Here is an 18259-nt window from a genome sequence, read left to right as displayed (position 1 = left end):
CTTATACAGATTTATTGCATTTGCATTGCCAGGACTGGACATGACGCAAAACAACCGTGTCTTCCACTATATTGACGTTTCCAGTCCCTGCCACCAAAAGGGGCATAAAAAGACATAATTTGGGGGGAGGAGAGTGAAAAGTTACCAGGCCTGATCCCCAGCTAGTGTAACTCAGTGTATCTCCCTTGGTCACAGCTATGCTAATTTACACAGGTCTGGCCCTCAATCCAATGCTGGGAAATGCTTTGGTTATTTTATCTGAATGATTGTCTATACCCAGAACTAGCAACAGACGAAGAAAATACTTTAAACGATTTTATCCAACTTGGTTGGATAAAAAAAGAACAAAGGATATAAAAAATGAATGATCAACATAGGAAATAAAGACTGTGCAGGAGTACTTCATTAAAGGAGAACTATTTCAGTTCCTGGGATTCATTGTATGAGGGTGGTAGAATGCAGATAGCAGCTGACAATTGCTGCCTTAGTTTGTCTAGTGGAACAAGAAACATGCTGTCAGTCTGAAGAGAACTTAAACGAGTGGTCCTGGAGCACCTTCAAGACTCACCAGAAACATACATACATAGTATCCTGAGCTTTCGTGGGCACAACCCACTTCGTCACTCATGAATGGTGAGTAAATCTGTTAGTGGGTGAAGAAGTGGATTGTACCCATGAAAGCTCAGGATACTACAGAGATATACTGGTTAGTTTCTAAGGTGCTACCGGTCTATGTGGTGCCACCAGTATAAGGGTCACCTTGCCCTGGCAAACTGAGCAGAACCCTGTGAATGAGGGGAAGTGGGGAAGGTGCACAGCAGTCAGCCTGACCAGGGTAAGTGAAAAGCATCTGCTAGGGCCCCCGGGCTGTGGTTTTGAAAGGAGCAGAATAGGTGGCACTTGCTGTTGCTCCTGGTCACAAGCAGGTCTGCCTGGCGAGGATGTGGACCCCACTTGTGGGTGATGGACCGGCTGATGTCTGCCCATTCCTGGGTGCTGAATGAATGGCAGAGGCATTCCACCAAGGATGGGTACGGACTGTCCAGTGAATGCGATGGGCGATACAAAATCTCTCAGGAGCAGGGCTTCCCAACACAGGGGTATTGTCTGCTAGTACTGAGACACACTGGCCCTGCAGCTGGGTAAGGAACACCTGGCAGACCAGGTGCACTGCCTGCAGCTCCCTGATAATGACGTGAAGGGAGAGTTCAGCATCAGTCCACCTGCCCTGAATCCACAGTGTGCCTAGATACCCCCATCCTGGCAAGGGTGAGCGTGGGCTGTGGTGGGTGAAAGGGCACTCCTGCTTTCACCACGAGGCTGCAGTCACGGACAGGGACCAAAGAAGGGGGTTGGGAGGGTTACCCACTGTAGTAAGATGGAGGCCTAAAACATAAGCCCGTGCAGCACAGGCCTGATGTGAGGCCTGAGGCCTAGCTAACAATGGACAAACCATGGCTAACAAAGCAAAGCTCAGCTGTGAGCAAGAGGCAGGCCCCAGCCCACAGAACTTGGCATGAACAGGACTGAGTATGCAAAACACCAATTGATGCTAGGTACTGACTGCAGAACAGTCATTGGTCCTGGTCATAAGCGGAAAACACATGATCTCACTAGCTCATTCAAAAAGACCTTGGTACCCACTGCTCACAGATACAGACCCAGGTTCAGGAAAGGATCTAAAATGATAAATAGAAATTATCTAATCAAACCCATGAGATACAAGGCGATGGGTGGTATCTACGTAGTGTCAGAGGGTGGTAACCTGACAACATCAGCAGTGAGGTGTGATTTGTTTGTACCTGTATATAAGGTGGTGTCTTGGGGGGACAGTCTTTGTATGACCGGGGGGCAGTAGAAATTTCCCACTGATTGACTCATTCCATTGGTACGAGGTACATGTGCATAGTGGCTCAGTAGAGTCTACTGACAACTGTTACTGTACTTCACTTAACAATGAACCTGGCCTGGCACCTTCGATCCTTATCTGGTTTGTGGTCTTTGGGGGCTCCCTTGGGGTCTGCTGTGTAGACTAAGTGCACAAGTTGACACGGCCCATCACCGAGCTCACACGCAAGCAGCCTTCTGGTTCTCATCATCAGCGGAGACAGAGACCCGGAAGGACACCTCGGCAGTAAACCCCGATGGCGCCTCCTGAATAACTGCACCAGTCTGTCTGTGGAGGGTCTACTGGGCCTGTAGACCTCCGCCAGCCATAGTCACCGCTAGGCATGTTGCACCACATAGGTGCAGGCTGCCATGTGACTCAAGAGTCTCACGCAGGTTCACCCCATGGCAGTAGGGAACTGCAGGTTCACCCCATGGCAGTAGGGGGGTGGATGAGGAATAACATGAGCTGCAAGCAGCTCTCTGGTAGGAAGGCCATCACCATGGTGGAGTCCAACAGAGTCCCAATGAATTCTATTCTTCGGGTTGGAATGAGGGTGGACTTGGGTTCATTCAGAGGGTGGCGTAGGTCCATGAAGAAGTTACTGGCCAAGACCACATGTGCCAGAACCTGTTCCCTGGATCTGCCCTTTATCAGCCCTCCAGATATGGATACACGTGCACCCTTTGCTTCCTGATGATTCAGCCACAACTGCCATGCATTCTGTGAACACTCAGGGAGCCATGGAAGGGCCACACACCAGTACCGTAAACTGATAAACTGCTGGTCTTTGATCAGACACTTGAGGAGCCAACTGCAAGCTGGGCTATTAGAAATGTGAAAGTGTGCACCCTTCAAATCAAGGGGCGCACCACGCTTCCAAATCCAGAGAGGAATGATGGTGGCAAGGGAGACCAGGCAAAACTTGAGCCTGCTGATAAAGGTGTTTAGGTTCCATAAGTCCAGAATGGGCTTGAGCCCACCTGGCCTCGTGAATAAGGAAATATTGGGAGCAGAACCCCTTGCCCTGCACTCCCTGGGGTCCTCCTCCACTGTGCCCATGCAAGGGGCATGTGTACCTCCTGCACGAGAAGCTAATCAGAAGGGTCCCTCAAGAGGGCTAGGAAGGCAGGAGGGAATGAACTGGATAGAGTGTCCTGCCTCCACCATTCCCAGGACCCAGTTATCCGAGGAACAGGCTGAAGCTGCTGCACTTGTGAGCAAGAGCACAGGGAAGTTCCAGGTAAGAGTCACTAGCAGTAGGAGGAAACTGAGGAGAGGCGTTGGCAGGGTGCTATATTGGGCACCAGGAAGGCGCCATTCCAGGGGGTGCCCAGACTAGCCCAACTGCAAGCTGCTCGCGGAAAAATCTTCCAGTCATGTGCACACAGAAGTGGAATGCACAGGAACAAACACTCAAAGAACTACCCTATCCTGGGAGTCCATCTTGATTACGACAATCTTGCAGCCCTCAGAAATGAAGGAGGGCTACTCATGTGGTCCACTCTCTAGTCTAGGTTGCCCATCGCTGATGGTCCCACAGCTGATTCCTGCCAAGTTGGGGAGTGCACCGTCATGGCGATCAAGTGCCTGGTGGCCTCAAAAGTATCAGGAGCTAAACACGTAGTGTATGCATCACACACCGCCATAGGCCATGAAAACTGCAACTAAGTCCTCATCCTGACAGATTTGTGGGCATCGTGGTTTTGGCATATAAGAAAAAAGTTTCACTAACTTCCCTTGTATTTCACAGTTAACATCACCAAATGTTTTAACTTCTGCCTAACAGATCAACTAAGATACGCCCATTCCCAATGCAGGTGATGCACTTGTGCTTTGGGGTTTTTTTGGTTTTTTTTTTTTGTAAAAATTACCTCTTGTGCATAAAAATTGATAAAAATCTGTATCAATGCCTTACATCTAATAATGCCTCTTTCCACCACAGGAAATAAACTGATATACAAGCTATGCACAGGATTTCTTTATCCACCCCTGAAAACACAGCTACACCTAGGCTGGAACACTGGAGTTGTTTGACAACACCGAAAAACACAACACTAGTTTAGGACAGTAAGGGAGAAATATTGTCTCCATCTAACATTTCAGGGAGGGATATTCTAATTCCCACACTGAGATATGGCCAGGAGCTTGGGATTAACCCTTCCACAACACTTGCAAACAGGCCATGGAAGTCCAAGGTCAAGACTTTAGCTTTACTTCTCATCAGAAAGATGGAAGTTCTGGCAGCAAAAGGCTCCTACACCACAGAGAGAACAGTGCCCTCTAATGAGTAACCAACAGCACTTCAGACAGCACCAAGTTCTTCCTTACAGACTTCCCTGGCAAGTACTAAGTATCTGATCAGGCAGAGGACTGGCAGGCTCCCAGCCCGAACAGGTCTGGCTGCCCCATCTATCAATTAACCATTGGAAGTAACACAGTGATCTGTAACAAACCAGCAGAAGCTTCTGTGTCCCTGCGTCCCAGCAATCTCACTCTTGTCCCAATCTCATCTCTCTGCCTCAATGAGCAGTGAAGCACAGGTACAGGTGCCCAGCCCAGCCATCAATATATAAGGCTGTACCATAGCAAGATGGACGAGGGTAAGAAAAGGGAACATCTCTGGGGAGAATGGACATAGTACATTCTGTGTTTGAATTCAGTCCAAAGCACAGACACGTGCTGCTAACCTCTTGACAATACAGGGCGTCCCCGCTGTAAGTCGCCCCGGTATACATCTGTTCCACACTAAAGTCACTGATGCTTGTAGGAACTGATGCGTTATAAGTCCTCCCATTCCCTGCTCTTAGTTGTGCAACCTCCCTCCCCCACACACAATTTGTGCAAATGGAAGTCAGCCATGGAAAAAAAATTCCCCGCTCTAAGTTGTTTCGCTATAAGCCCAAGTGTTTTGGAATGTATCTTGGACTCACCGTGAAGATGGCCTGTGTTACTGCAGCATGGAAGACATGAATCTGTCATTATAGTTTACACGAGGCAGTGACTTTTCCAATTCAGACTTGCGTTTGGTGTCACACATAAAATTCTTGTAATAATCAACCCTTCCCCCATCTTGTATTTTGAGAATTTCCTGTCGCCTTAGCTTTCCACAGAAAAGCTAACTCACATCTGTACTTCATCAGCCAGTGCTGGGAAACTAATGAAGACCAGATGGAGCGGGAGGGTGATCAGAGCTGTAAGAATGTGCTCTCTGCTTTCAGTTCAAGGGATGCATCCCGAAGCGTAAAACACATTCGTAAATCAGAGATGATCTGCCTCTGCTACAGACTGGCCCCCAGGCTCAGAAGTGTATGGGTGTTGCAATGACTAATCTCCCCTCCCCATGTTACTGAGCACAAGTTTTACTACACAATTATTGTTCCAATTTTTCTCTCACATTCTTGATCCTTTCAGAAACTATCTGATAATAAACAACAGTGTTTTTATTAAGTACTAGAAGACTTCCCTGGCATTGCCCGAGTCCTTCAGGACAGGGGGCTGGCAATGTGGGGGGTGCAGGAGTCAGGGCAGGGCACTGGGGATGGGGGGGGGCATGGCAGAAGGCTGGGAGAGTGGGAGGGTGAGAGAGAAGTTTGGGGGAGTGAGAAGGGGCTCAGGGGTGGGGTCCCATCTAGAAGAGTTTTCTCTCTCCCCACTCTGGTGGGACCTTCTCTCCCCCAGCTCCTCTGGCCACCAAGGGCCTTTTTTACCCCCCAATGTTCCCGGCCACCAGGGGCTTTCTGTCTCCTGCCAGCCCCTTCCCCAGCTGCCAGTGGCCTTCTGTCTTCCTCCAGCCTCCCTGGATGCCGGGGGACTTCTGTTTCCCCACAGCCCCTCTGGCTGACATAGGCCTCCCTTTGATACTGAGGCCCAGGGATGGGGGGAGGGATTTAGGGCAGCGGGGCTATTTACCTGGTCTAATGACAAACAAGATGGCAAGCCCTGGCCCCAGCTGGCCACTCTCTTGGTGGTGCAGCTTCTCCTGGTGGCCTCTCTGCAGTATGACTCTCCCCTGAGGGCTTGCTGCCCCCAGTGGTCACTCTCAGTATCGTGTCCCTCTGCTCCGTGCCCCTCCCTTTCCATGAAATGGAAAACAGTCCTATTCCTGGCGCTTCCCATTTCCTTGGCACAAACCCTGACCTTGCTTTAAAGTTAGGATAAGAGGAAGCTGCAGACCAAATGTGGTGGTCCTAGCTCTTACCATTTAAGAGGCGATCTTGAACAAAAACTCAGAGACAGACCCACAGGTAGACACACAAATCTGGTTACTAAGTTAAAAAGAAACAAAAGAATACCAGCTAATTCTAATATATCAAGAAACTTGTTACATGCAAATTGATCTAAACATCTCTTTCACAAGCTATGCTGCCTCCTACTTCGGTCCCAATCCTTCCCCCGTTCACTCTTAGATGTTTCCAGCAGGCATCTCAAGTGGTAAAGGGGGTGTCTCCTGGCATCTGGCAACTCCCCCTATAATTTGTTCCTCTCCTCCCACCTCTTATATCCCTTTTGTCCAAGGCAGGAATTATTTTGTGCTCAGTTCAAACTTCTCTCACCTAGAGGGGAAAAGTTCCAGATCCAACAGGGGTTTCTGCATCAGGTGGCCTGGTCTTTCTAGGACCAACCACAGTTTGGGATCACAGGACAACAAGACTATTCACAGGTTACTGGTTTGACTACTGAGTCATTAAGATTCTAAAGCATCAGTAATGGCCCTCATTAGCACATGCAGAATTAAAGCCAGATTCACACTTCATATTTCTGACTTCTCATACAAGAATGATGCATGCACAAAAATAGGACACACATATTCAGCAGGCTGTGACTTTAAAACTGATATGTTACATGAGGCATTTTGTCCAAAGAATCTTTGAGTTATGCATGTTCATAAGCCAATTTTCATAAAGCATAGGAAGGCCTGACACCATCTATTTAGGTTCCCATGAGTTCAGAACTGTCTAAGTCAGCCAGCTGGGAATACAATGGATGTATAATTCTACTGTTGAAGTATTCTCTATCAAGCTTTTCATACCGTAAAGAGTATCTGGGCTTGCTTACACAAAAACTGTAAGACACTGAATCTTCACCCTTTCCCTAAACTCCATCCATTGCCTACGTGCTGCTTTTGGGGTGTTTTCATGAAGAGGAAAAGGATTGCATGAAGCAGGTGCTGTTTCCTAAGGAAAATTAAGACCATTTAGTGCTATTTTTCATGACGTGTGTTTGTCTGGAATTACAGTATTTGAAAACCACACCAAAAATAAAGCAATGTTAGAGTAACCTAAGTGCTGTGGCTTTAACTCACAACAGCAGGAAACTCTAACTGGAAGCAGACACCCATTCTTAACTCTGACTCAAAAGTATCTCATCTGATAGGGCATGCAAAATCAGACACTTGACCAAGGATCCATCATAGTGATCCAAATCAGCTGCAATACTTAGCTATGAACTGCTGAGACGGTCACCATTTCAACCTTAGCTTTAGGACTCCTGCAGATGTAATGCTGATCCTTAAGAGTGATATGCAAAATGTAAAAAATTCTAAAAAACCAGGACCTTAGTATTCCCCCTGTTGTGCAATAATATACCATACTGACGCCACATTGCCCCAGCACGTTGGATGCATTTCAGCTGGGGGTGAAGTTAACCACAACCTTTATATTTTGCGCTTCTTACATCTCTCACTTAGGGTAAAAATCTTTAAATGACACTTATAAATATTTAAAAAAAAGACTTTTTCTGGATGAACTCTATTCAGCAGGATGAAAGGCTACAAGATCCGCAATCCCACTGTCCATGTGAACAGTCATACTCACATAAGGTGGACTATTCCCATGTTTAAAATTATGCATGTGCTTAAGTGCTTTGATCAACTGGATCCATAGGCACTAAGAAAAAGCATATGACAACACTGTATGGTGCGTGCTGGACTAGCAATTGTGTGGGCCCATGCTTGGGTTGAAGTGCATAACTCACTCATGCCCTTGCAACTCTTGAAGAACATGAGGGTGTTAGACTATAGCTGATTCACCGTTTCACCAATAAGCTGATGCTTGTCAGTTAGGGTTGCTAGGTGTCCAGTATTCACCCAGACAGTCTGGTATTTGCAGGCTCCATCCGGTAAAAAAACCACAGGAAATACCGGACATGTGAAATGTCCGGTATTTCCTGTTTCCCTTGGACAGAAGCCCGGTGGAGACAATTTCCCCCTGCTGCATCTGGCGGGGCTGGGGTATTGAGGAGCGTGGCAGAGTCATAGCGAAGGGGGCCAGGAGGGGGCACTTGCTGGGCGCCACGCTAGGGGGCTGCAAGGCTGGGGTGGGAGCAGAGCGCATGCTGCTCTGGCCCACATGACCAGCAGAGACCCGGGAGCTGGCCACGAGATGCCTCCCTCTACACCAGCCATGGCCAACCCACGGCTCGCAAGCCGCATGCGGCTCTTGCCCCCCAAAAGTGAGGCTTGAGAAGCCACTCCTGCGTCCTCCTCAAATGGGTCTCCCCTGCCAGCTCCCCCTGGCTTACCTGTGCTTACCGGGTCAGAGCTGCAGGGTTTTAAAAATGGTGCCATCTTAAAGGGGCAGCTTCCTTTTTAAAAAAAAAAATAAAAAAAAATTTTTTTTTTTGGCTCGACAATTCAGTTCTGGGGGCTTTTTGTTTTTGGCTTAACAACTTTGGTCTCCCCATCCCTTTTTTTCCCCCCACGACAGAATTTTTTCCCAGTGTTTTTTTTGGGGGGGGGGGAGAAGGATATTCGGTATTTTTTGTTAAACCATCTGGCAACCCTATTGTCAGTTAATGGTCTCAGTTACACTCAGGTGGCTTGCGGGGAGGCAGCTTCAGCTTCAGCGAAGCTTCCTCCCTGGAAACCAGGCGGGCAAGGGCTGGCTGACAGGGGGAAGGCTTCGCTCCCGGAGAGACTTCACTGTGGGCTCTCCAGCATAAATCTTAGCTTAGCGTTATGCTGCAGAGCCCACAGCACATGTAGCCACTGAGATTTTCAGCGCTTGCACGGTTACTCTAGTACACGATTTTTAACATCCCTAAAGAATACATCCATCCCAGATGCACACAAATTAAACGTTTATGCTCCACCATCGTATCTTTTATAGACAACAAAACGTTCAGGTGCTGAGCTGCTGGTGTAACAAGTGCTGCAACAGGCAACAGAAACAGTTTGCTCCTAGACTCAGTCTGGACACGCAGTCCTCCACTTTACCCCTCTTGCCTGGGGAGTCCATGTTTGAAGAGCTGCTGCAGTATTCTGCCATTGTCGAAGATGCTTCCTATTTTAATCCAAGTTTCAGTTTCTATATGATCTGTATTATTTGTGGGGCTCGTTGCTTCCCACTCTGAAAAGGAAGCTGGAAGGAACAGGAAAGGGTCTGGCAGCTGGAGCACATCTTCTATACACCTACAAGAGCCCAAAAGGGTCAAAACAGCTTGGGAGGGCATTCCTGGACAAGCACGAGAGAGACAAGGGAAAATCCTGTGGAATTTTTCATGGAGGAATATTACAGACTCTTTTTGTGTCATCAACACAAGTTATTATTGCTCTATTTACAGTCCTAGGTATTCCATACTCTGAGCTGCTCTGGTCTCCAAATGAAGAAGCCCAGCAGAACTCAATGCCTTTGCAGAACTGTGATTTTGCTTCTCCGAACTTAGGTGACTCGTGGTAGCACTCAGGAGGCGCACTACCCCCTGTGCCTCTGCTAAATAGGGTGCCTCTTCGTGCCTCCTTCCTGCACCCCTCCTCTGCAGGTCCCACTTGCCTGTGGCTATGAATGGGCTCCTTTGGGGAGTTTTACTCATTTACAGACTTGGATATTATGATTATTTGAATAGAACAATCAAAGCTCTGACGACCAAAACCAAATCTTTTAGCAGGTTTACATGGTATCCAAATACATGGAAAAGACAGGTGCTGAATGTCCCAAATTAACAGAGCGGGGAATTCAGCACATTAGTCACTTAAGCTATGTCTCTGTTACAGCATATGTTGATTTATGTTGCTCAGGGCGGTGAATAAATAAAGCTCTCTCCCATCACCTGTGGCAGCGACATTCGAGAGCTTACATACATTTAATAGACTAACTTACATTTACATACTGCTCTTCCTTCAGAAGGGTCCCACATGGCTGTATAAACTCAAACTGACATGCCAAGTATAAATAGGGATCATTTAACTCACCTCTGAACATAAAGTCTCTCTGGGTGGAACACACCAGCTATTTAACTGCAGACAGGAACACTGCACAACAATTTATGGCAGGAAGTGAGGAAATCTTATCTAATTGAAATGCCATGATTAATGCAAGTTATTAATGTGCTGAATTGCTCTTCATACTCTGTTATATTAGTTGAGTAGTGAGGTGACACTTATAGTGCTGCTGCACTATCCAATCTATGAGAAAATATATATACATCCAGAGGGGTAGCTGTATCAGTCTGTAACTTTAAAAACAAGGAGTAGTCCTGCGGCACCTAGAGACTAACAAACATGTATATAGTGTACGGTTGTCGTCCATCCCCACGGTATCTGAACGCCTCCCGTTCATTAATGAGTGTATTCCAGTTCTAATACTCCGTGATTCTATAACCCGTATGAGGTCAGGCAGTATTATCACTCCTGTTCTGCACAGCAAAACGAAGTCGAGCACCTTTCAGGAGCAATGTGCAGGTTTTTAAATGGCTTTTACTTTAGAAGAATGACAGGATGTTCTAAAACGGAAACTGTGTGAAGAAGAGCAGAAGTGGAGGGACTTAAAATGGTTGGGCTGACTGTATTCAGCGATTTTATAATTAAATGCATTACTTACATGAGACATGACTAACAATTGGCAGACAAAGGACACATGAAATACAATGAAATTATAAACTCCTGAAAATAGGAGTCTATAAGAACCTGGTTGGTCATCTTGGATATATCTACACTGCAGTGAAAGACCTATGGGATGGCCGCAGCTGGCCTGGACCAGCAGAGCTGTAACTTGGTGTGGGACAAGGCCCAGGACACCCCCTCTTTCCGCCCCAGGCTCCATCTCTTCCTACACCTACTCCACTCTGACCTGCCTCTTGCTGCCCCGCCTCTGGCCAGCTCCATTCCCAAGCTCTACCTCTGCCCCACCTCTTCCTGCTCCTGCTCCATATCCACTGCGCCCCTTCCCCCGAGCTCAGGGGAAGCAATGTGGCTTGGGATATTACCAGGGTGCCCTGGCGCTGGCGGCAGGGGTTGGCTCCCTTGCACTTACCGCAGCGACAGGAAGCAGAGCAACCCAGCCCAAGTCCCTTCCCCTGCCCTTCCCCTGGCTCTCAGCTGTGTCACTGGGGAAGTGGAGCAGGATAGGGCCAGGTCACTTTGCTTCCCCTGGCTCCTGCCACTGATGGTAAGTGCGGGGGGGGGGGGGGAGCCCAGCACTTGATGCTGGTGCAAGGGTCCCTGGTAGCCGCCAGGCTGCAATGGGCGCCACAGGGCTCCCTAGAGTGCGGGGCCCAGGGCAGTCACTCCAAACTGTCCTATGGATGGGCTTATGATCTCAAAATCCAAAAGGAGTTGTATAAAAAGTGGAAGCTAGGTCAAATGACAAAGGATGAATATAAGCAAACAAAACAGGTATGCAGGACAAGCTTAGAAAGGCAAAGGCACACAACGAGCTCAATCTAGCTAGGGGCACAAAGGGTAACAAGAAGATGTTCTACAAGTATATTAGGGAACGGAATTTCCCTCCTTAGAGGTTTTTAAGTCTCGGCTTGACAAAGCCCTGGCTGGGATGATTTAGTTGGGACTGGTCCTGCTTTGGGCAGGGGGCTGGACTCGATGACCTCCTGAGGTCTCTTCCAGCTCTAGGATTCTATGATTAGAAGCAAGAGGAAGACCAAGAACAGGGTAGGCCCAATGCTCAGTGAAGAGGGAGAAACAGTAACAGAAAACTTAGAAATGGCAGAGGTGCTTACTGTCTTCGTTTCAGTTTTCGTCAAGAAGATGGATGGTGACAGGATGCCTAACATCATGGATGCTAGTGGAAATGGGATAGGTTTAGAAGTAAAAATAAAATAAAAGAACAAGTTAAAAATGACTTAGAAAAGTTAGATGCCTGCAAGTCACCAGGGCCTAATGGAAGGCATCCTCAAATACTCAAGCAGCTGACAGAGGAGATCGCTCAGCCTTTAGCTGTCATCTGTGAAAAGTCATGGAAGTCAGGAGAGATTCCAGAAGACTGGAAAAGGGCAAATCTAGTGCCCGTCTATAAAAAAAGGGAAATAAGAACAACTCAGGAAACTACAGGACAGTCAGTTTAACTTCTGTGCCAGGGAAGATAATGGAGCAAGTAATTAAGGAATCCATCTGCAAACAGCTGGAAGTTAATAAGGTGATAGGGAACAGCCAGCATGGATTTGTAAAGAACAAATCATGTCAAACCAATCGGATAGCTTTCTTTGATAGGATATCAAGCCTTGTGGATAAGGGAGAAGCGGTGGACATGGTATACCTAGACTTTAATACAGCATTTGACATGGTCTTGCATGACCGTCTTATCAATAAACTAGGGAAATGCAACCTAGATGGGTCTACTATAAGGTGAGTGCATAACTGGCTGGGCAACCATTCCCAGAGAGTAGGTATAAACGGTTCACAATCCTGCTGGAAGGGTATAACAAGTGGGGTTCCGCAGTGATCTATTTTGGGACCGATTCTGTTCAATATCTTCATCAATGATTTAGATGCTGGAATAGAGAGTAGGATTATTAAATTTGCAGATGATCCCAAGAGGAGAGGGTTGCAAGCGCTTTGGAGGATAGGGTCAACATTCAAAAAGATCTGGACAAACTAGCGAAATGGTCCAAGTTAAACTGGATGAAGTTTAATAAGGACAAATGCGAAGTGCTCCACTTAGGAAGGAGCAATCCATTTTACACATACAGAATGGGAAGTGATTGTTGAGGAAGAAGCAGTGTTGAAAGGGATTTAGGGGTCATAGTGGATGACAAGTTAAACATGAGTCAACAGAGTGACACTTGCAAAAAAGCAAACATGATTCTTGGATGCATTAACAGGAGTGTTGTGAGCAAGACACGAGAAGTCATTCTTCTGCTCTCCTCGGCAGAAGATTACACCTCAATTGGAGTACTGTGTCTAGTTCTGGGCACCACATTTCAAGAAAGTTGTGGAGAAATTGGAAAAGGTCCATAGAAGAGTAACAAAAATGATTAAAGGTCTAGAGAATATGAGCTATGAGGGAACACTGAAAGAACTGGGCTTGTTTCGTTTAAGAAAAGACTGAGAGGGGACATGATAGCAGTTTTCAAGTATCTAAAAGAATGTTACAAGGAGGAGGGAGAAAAATTGTTCTCCTTGGCCTCTGAGGATAGGACAAGAAGCAATGGGCTTAAATTGCAGCAAGGGAGGTTTACGTTGGACACCACAAAAAACTTCCTGTCAGGGTGGTTAAACATTGGAATAAATTGCCTAGGGGGGGGTCATAGAATTTTCATCACTGAAGGGCTACGTCTACACTGGCATGATTTTCCGGAAATGCTTTTAACGGAAAAGTTTTCCATTAAAAGCATTTGCGGAAAAGCGCGTCTAGATTGGCAGGACGCTTTTCCGGAAAAGCACTTTTTGTGGAAAAGTGTCCGTGGCCAATCTAGACGCGCTTTTCCGCAAAAAAGCCCCGATCGCCATTTTGCGATTGGGGCTTTTTTGCGGAAAACAAATCTCTGCTGTCTACACTGGCCCTTCTGCACAAAAGTTTTTCGGAAAAAGACTTTTGCCTGAACGGGAGCAGCACAGTATTTCCGCAAAATCTTACATGAGATCGTCAGTGCTTTTGCAGAAATTCAAGCGGCCAGTGTGGACAGCTGGCAACTTTTTCCGGAAAAGCGGCTGCATTTCCGGAAAAAGTGGCCAGTCTAGACACAGCCAAGATATTTAAGAGCAGGTTGGACAGACACCTGTCAGGAATGATCTAGACAGTGCTTGGTCCTACCGTGAGTGCAGGAGACTGAACTCGGTGACCTCTAGAGGCCTCTTCCGGTTCTATGATTCTGTGTAAGTGTGTGGGTCAGCTAACTCAGGCTTAGAGGGATGGAAGGAGGCTCAGGCTATGGGACTACAGACTGCAGTGCAGATGTTTTGGCCAGGTCAAAAGTCGGACCTATGAGGAGACCTTGCGTAGCGGGCGTCTCTGAGCCCAAACACTGACATTGCAAATTTTGGCCCCACAGCATGAACCCACATGCCCAGTTCCATTGCAGGTTCTTGGATTAGTGCCACAAGATTTTTACTGCAGTGTAAACATACCTTTGATGTCAGATAGAGCATGCTTTCTGATTCCACAACCAAAGTCAGCCATATGAACACTGCAAATACCTTTAGCTCATTCTGCTCAATCAATAAAGCATTTTAAGTACCTGGAGCTTAAGCCAATAAGCCTTATTTCCTTCTTTCTTAGACATTTATAAGTCTTCAACTGTTGTGCATTTAAGGGACACACAAGCGCATCCTTTCTTAGGAAGGGAAGCTTAAGATAATGTAGAAGGATTGGCTGTGAGGGAATGTTCGGCAGATAGTTATAACTTCTCATGCCAACAGCACTCTGAGCTGCAGTGCAGTAACTGAAGGAGATGTCACATAAATTCTTGCCTCCTTGGTAATGTTGCATTGGCTTTAATTTATTTTGGTTTTTAGTCAAGTTGGTGCAAACTCCTGTGTGTACACGTATTTTGGTTTAGCTTTAACCCTATTCCCAGATACATTTAAGTTACACCCCAAAAATATCTGCTCTTAAACTAAACTAAGAATCTTCACACAGATCTGAGGAAGCGAGTTTTGCCCATGCAAGCTCATGATATATTCTCTCTCTCTCTATATTATATATGTGTTAGTCTAAGATGGTACAGGACTACTGCTTTTTGTAGGGTTTGTATTGGTTTTAACTACATCAGTTGGACTGAAGGTGGGCCACCAGATTTCCCAGCAGAGTTGCAGAGCCACAAGGAGGCAAAGCAAGTCAGGACTGAGGTGTGGGCCCAGCACTGGCAGAATGCATCAGAGCAGTGGTTCTCAAACTGTTCAATAATGCAACCCCACCATTGGAGAACCACCTCAGAGCTGTCCATTAGTGCCCTTCTTTCCCCAACAGGGCAATGTAGTCTCATACTTGTTTGAAACCCCAGGTTGAGAACTCTGCCTTAGAGTCCCTCCACTCATCTGGTACGCATCTCCCTTAGAATTCCATATAGGAAAAGGGCAACATCTGAGCCATAGTATTTCTATGCTATGTAACCGTCACAGTTTGCATGTCTCTAACATCCTGGAACTGACATGGCAACAGCTACGCTGCTTTTATTTTACATGTAAAATTCTCGTGCAGTTTGCTTTCAATATAGGACACCCAAGAAAGTCCTCAAATGCTCCCCTGTGTTTGCCTCTGCAGAGTGGATATTGTGGTTAAATTCATGGGTTTGTTGTTTGTTTGGGATGTGTGGTGTGATCACTGATTTGTTTCTTGTAATCCCTTCAGATGCACAAACTGATCAAAACCCCTTTTGTCCCACAGCATCCTGCTGCTCTGACTGACTGGTTGGTTGGTTGGTTACTATTCTGTCTAGAAAAGGAGGAGGAGGAAGAAGGGGGCCACTGGAAGGAGGTGAAAAGTGGTGGGGGGAGACGAGTAGGATTTCAGAAGTCTCCATAGTCTTTTCCTTTCAGGAAATACATCCTGTTAAACGTTTGACTGCTGTGGCAGTGGCTGTTTGTTACAGTCGGCTACGCCCTGAGGCTCACCAAAAACAGCCACAAAAACAACCATTTCCTCTCTGTTGAGAGAAAGAGGAGGAGGGGAAAAAACCACTTCCTCAGAGCAGAGTTTCTACTCTCAAGCCTCTTTCACTCGCTGCTCTGACAGTGTGAGAGAAACCGGAGAGGAGCAGATTCCTCAGGGTACTTCAAACTTCCAGAGCACTTTGGAGATGAAGGCATTCATTTCAAATTCGGCTTGGCTTTTAGAATGAAGTTTCCCTCTGTTTGTGGGATGTTCTGAGTTTTGCGGCTGAAAAAACTTGCAGAGCTGTTGTTGCGTGACTCTCCTGTGAGTCTCTTTCTCCCCTTACGGCTGCATTCTGAAGAATTGGGGCACTGTGTTTGCAAGCATTTCAGTCTCCGTTTTCCCAGGAACAACCCAGCTTTTCTCACTTTCAAGACTCTGGATACTCTCTGGCTTTGCCTTGTCCCACAAACAATGGACCTCCTTGTTCTTCAGGTCACCACAGGACTGGCTTTGCTCATCCAGGCGCAGGAAGGTGGATAAGGCACAGCTTGGAAAGACAGAGACCAGCAAGCTCTCCTTGTCTTTGTATTTTATGGAATTCTTCTACCTACCTGATGCTGTTCTTACCTGCTCGGCCAGACAGACCTTAGGAGTCACCTTTGAGAATGAACGGTGATGTTCTCTAGCCCCCCATAACACCATACTGCAGCTGCCTCCTACTTCAAGTCCTACTTCAATGTGCTGCAGCTCATCAGGACCTTGGATCTTCTGCAAATAGAGACTGGCAGCGATCGACAGTCAGATATGACTATCCAGAAACTGGTAGCCACAGCTGTGTTGGTAGCCCTGGTCTCACTTATTCTTAACAACGCAGCTGCATTTACTCCCAACTGGGTGTACCAGACCCTGGAGGATGGGCGTAAGCGCACTGTGGGGCTATGGAAGATGTGCTGGCTGGCAGAGAAGGGCAGAGGAGGTGCAGGCACAAGCACCAGACATGGGCAAGGGGAGGAGCGAGAGTGTGAATCCCTGGGCTGGGGTTCAGAGTCAGCCGGGTTCCAGGAATCTCGTAGCACTGTCAAACGTAAGTCCCAGGTTTTGTCTTCTGTGCTTACTTTGGATTCTGATTTCTATAGTACTACCAGTGTGCATGGCACTGTACAGACACAGACCCTGCCCTGAGGAGCTTACAGTCTAATGGAGAGGTGTTGAGCACCTGCTGATGTCAATGGGAGTTGTGGGGATCTCAGCTCCTCTCTCAAGATCAGGTGCCAAATAAACAAGAATGAGGTCTGTTATAAATGAGTCAGTAGAATGTGATGGGCTCTAAAATAAGTACAATATCTCTCATTATGTAGCTCATAGGAGACTGGGGAACAAAGGCTTGCAAAATGTGGGATAGATATAATAGGAACACCGTCAGTCTAGACTTTGAGATACATCTCTAGTTGCTTCTTTAGTGCTTCTCCCAGTGCCTACTCAACTGAGGTTTTGCTGCAGGCTCAAGCCTTCCTTCTAAACCCAGGAAAACCGTGACCAGGGAGCGGTGGTGGGGCTTGTTTTTATTTCTGTTTTTTAAAGCTTTTAACAACAAAAATTGAAAAAGAAATAGCCAAAGTCTCCAGACACAGACAATAAATATTACCAGTTTCCATCCTCACTTGTTTTTTGCTGAGAAGAAGGAAAAAAGGTAAGATCCTGGGTGGGTTTAAAAATATAAAATGCAGAAGAGTTGTGGCAAAGGAAATATCTATTGTTCTTGGTGGAAGAATAGACAGTTAATACTCTGCATGGGGAACATTCAAATCATTAAATAAAATACCACATTTGTGTTGTTTTGCAAATTCACAGACTCCCTATGAGATGAACAGAATATTCTGGAATAAACTGTGGTGGGAACTATTTAAAAGTTTTGGCAATGACAGAATTTACAAGCCAGTTTGCAGAACAGTAAAACAGTAACAGCATTATCTGAATAATCAAAAGTGCAGCACATTAATAATATTTACAACATTAAGAGTTGGATCCTGCTTTCCCGTAAAACATGAGAGTAGAACCAGGCTCAGTCGGCAACATTTCACTCTGCTCTAATTGCTACAACTAAGCTGCGGACAGAGCTTCGCTGCCAACTCCTGTTGTCAGCAGTTCACTTACCTGTGAGTAGTGGGGCTGGCATCAATGTGACAAACAAAGGTGCTCTGGACCTCTTCATTTCTCAAGACAAATTAAATAGTAATTAAATTCGATATTCCGGTCGCAGAAATGAAATGTGAATAGTTGTAACACTGGTATCACACCCCCTCTCTCACAGGACTGTCTGTAGGTTCTATTCATGTTTGATCCATGCTTGTTGAAGTGTTTTAAGGTCCTGGAAAAGTGTAGTTAAGGATGAAGTACTGTTATCACTAAAAGAAGAAACACAGAGAGGTCTGTGTTTTCAGTAGGAGTTTTTTAATGTTTTAGAATGCATATAGAGTTATTATTTAAAATTAAATTTTGGGGGCATTTAGTCCACAATGTATACTGTTGACTAGGCCTTATCTATGCTTTTTGAGAATTAAAATAAGAAAACAAAGAAGGACTTTCATTTGTCTTCCATAAC

The 18259-nt window shown here is 46.3% G+C and overlaps 2 protein-coding genes across 7 annotated transcripts in view; one reads left to right on the top strand and one right to left on the bottom strand.

The window, feature by feature from the left end:
- Positions 1–18259, bottom strand: part of IFT140 (intraflagellar transport 140) — a 213456-nt gene that overhangs the window by 27936 nt on the left and 167261 nt on the right. The gene's annotated exons all lie outside the window — the stretch shown is intronic.
- Positions 15577–18259, top strand: part of TMEM204 (transmembrane protein 204) — a 49859-nt gene continuing 47176 nt past the window's right edge. The window contains exon 1 of the mRNA XM_006130026.2: positions 15577–16741. Coding sequence (XP_006130088.1) covers positions 16462–16741 — 280 coding nt within the window. The 5' untranslated portion in view covers positions 15577–16461. The remainder of the gene's footprint in view (positions 16742–18259) is intronic.

This window comes from Pelodiscus sinensis, chromosome 16 (genome assembly GCF_049634645.1).
Source record: "Pelodiscus sinensis isolate JC-2024 chromosome 16, ASM4963464v1, whole genome shotgun sequence".
NCBI lineage: Eukaryota > Metazoa > Chordata > Testudines > Trionychidae > Pelodiscus > Pelodiscus sinensis.
Note: the sequence above shows the minus strand (reverse complement) of the source record. Positions and strands in the feature narration are given on the sequence as shown.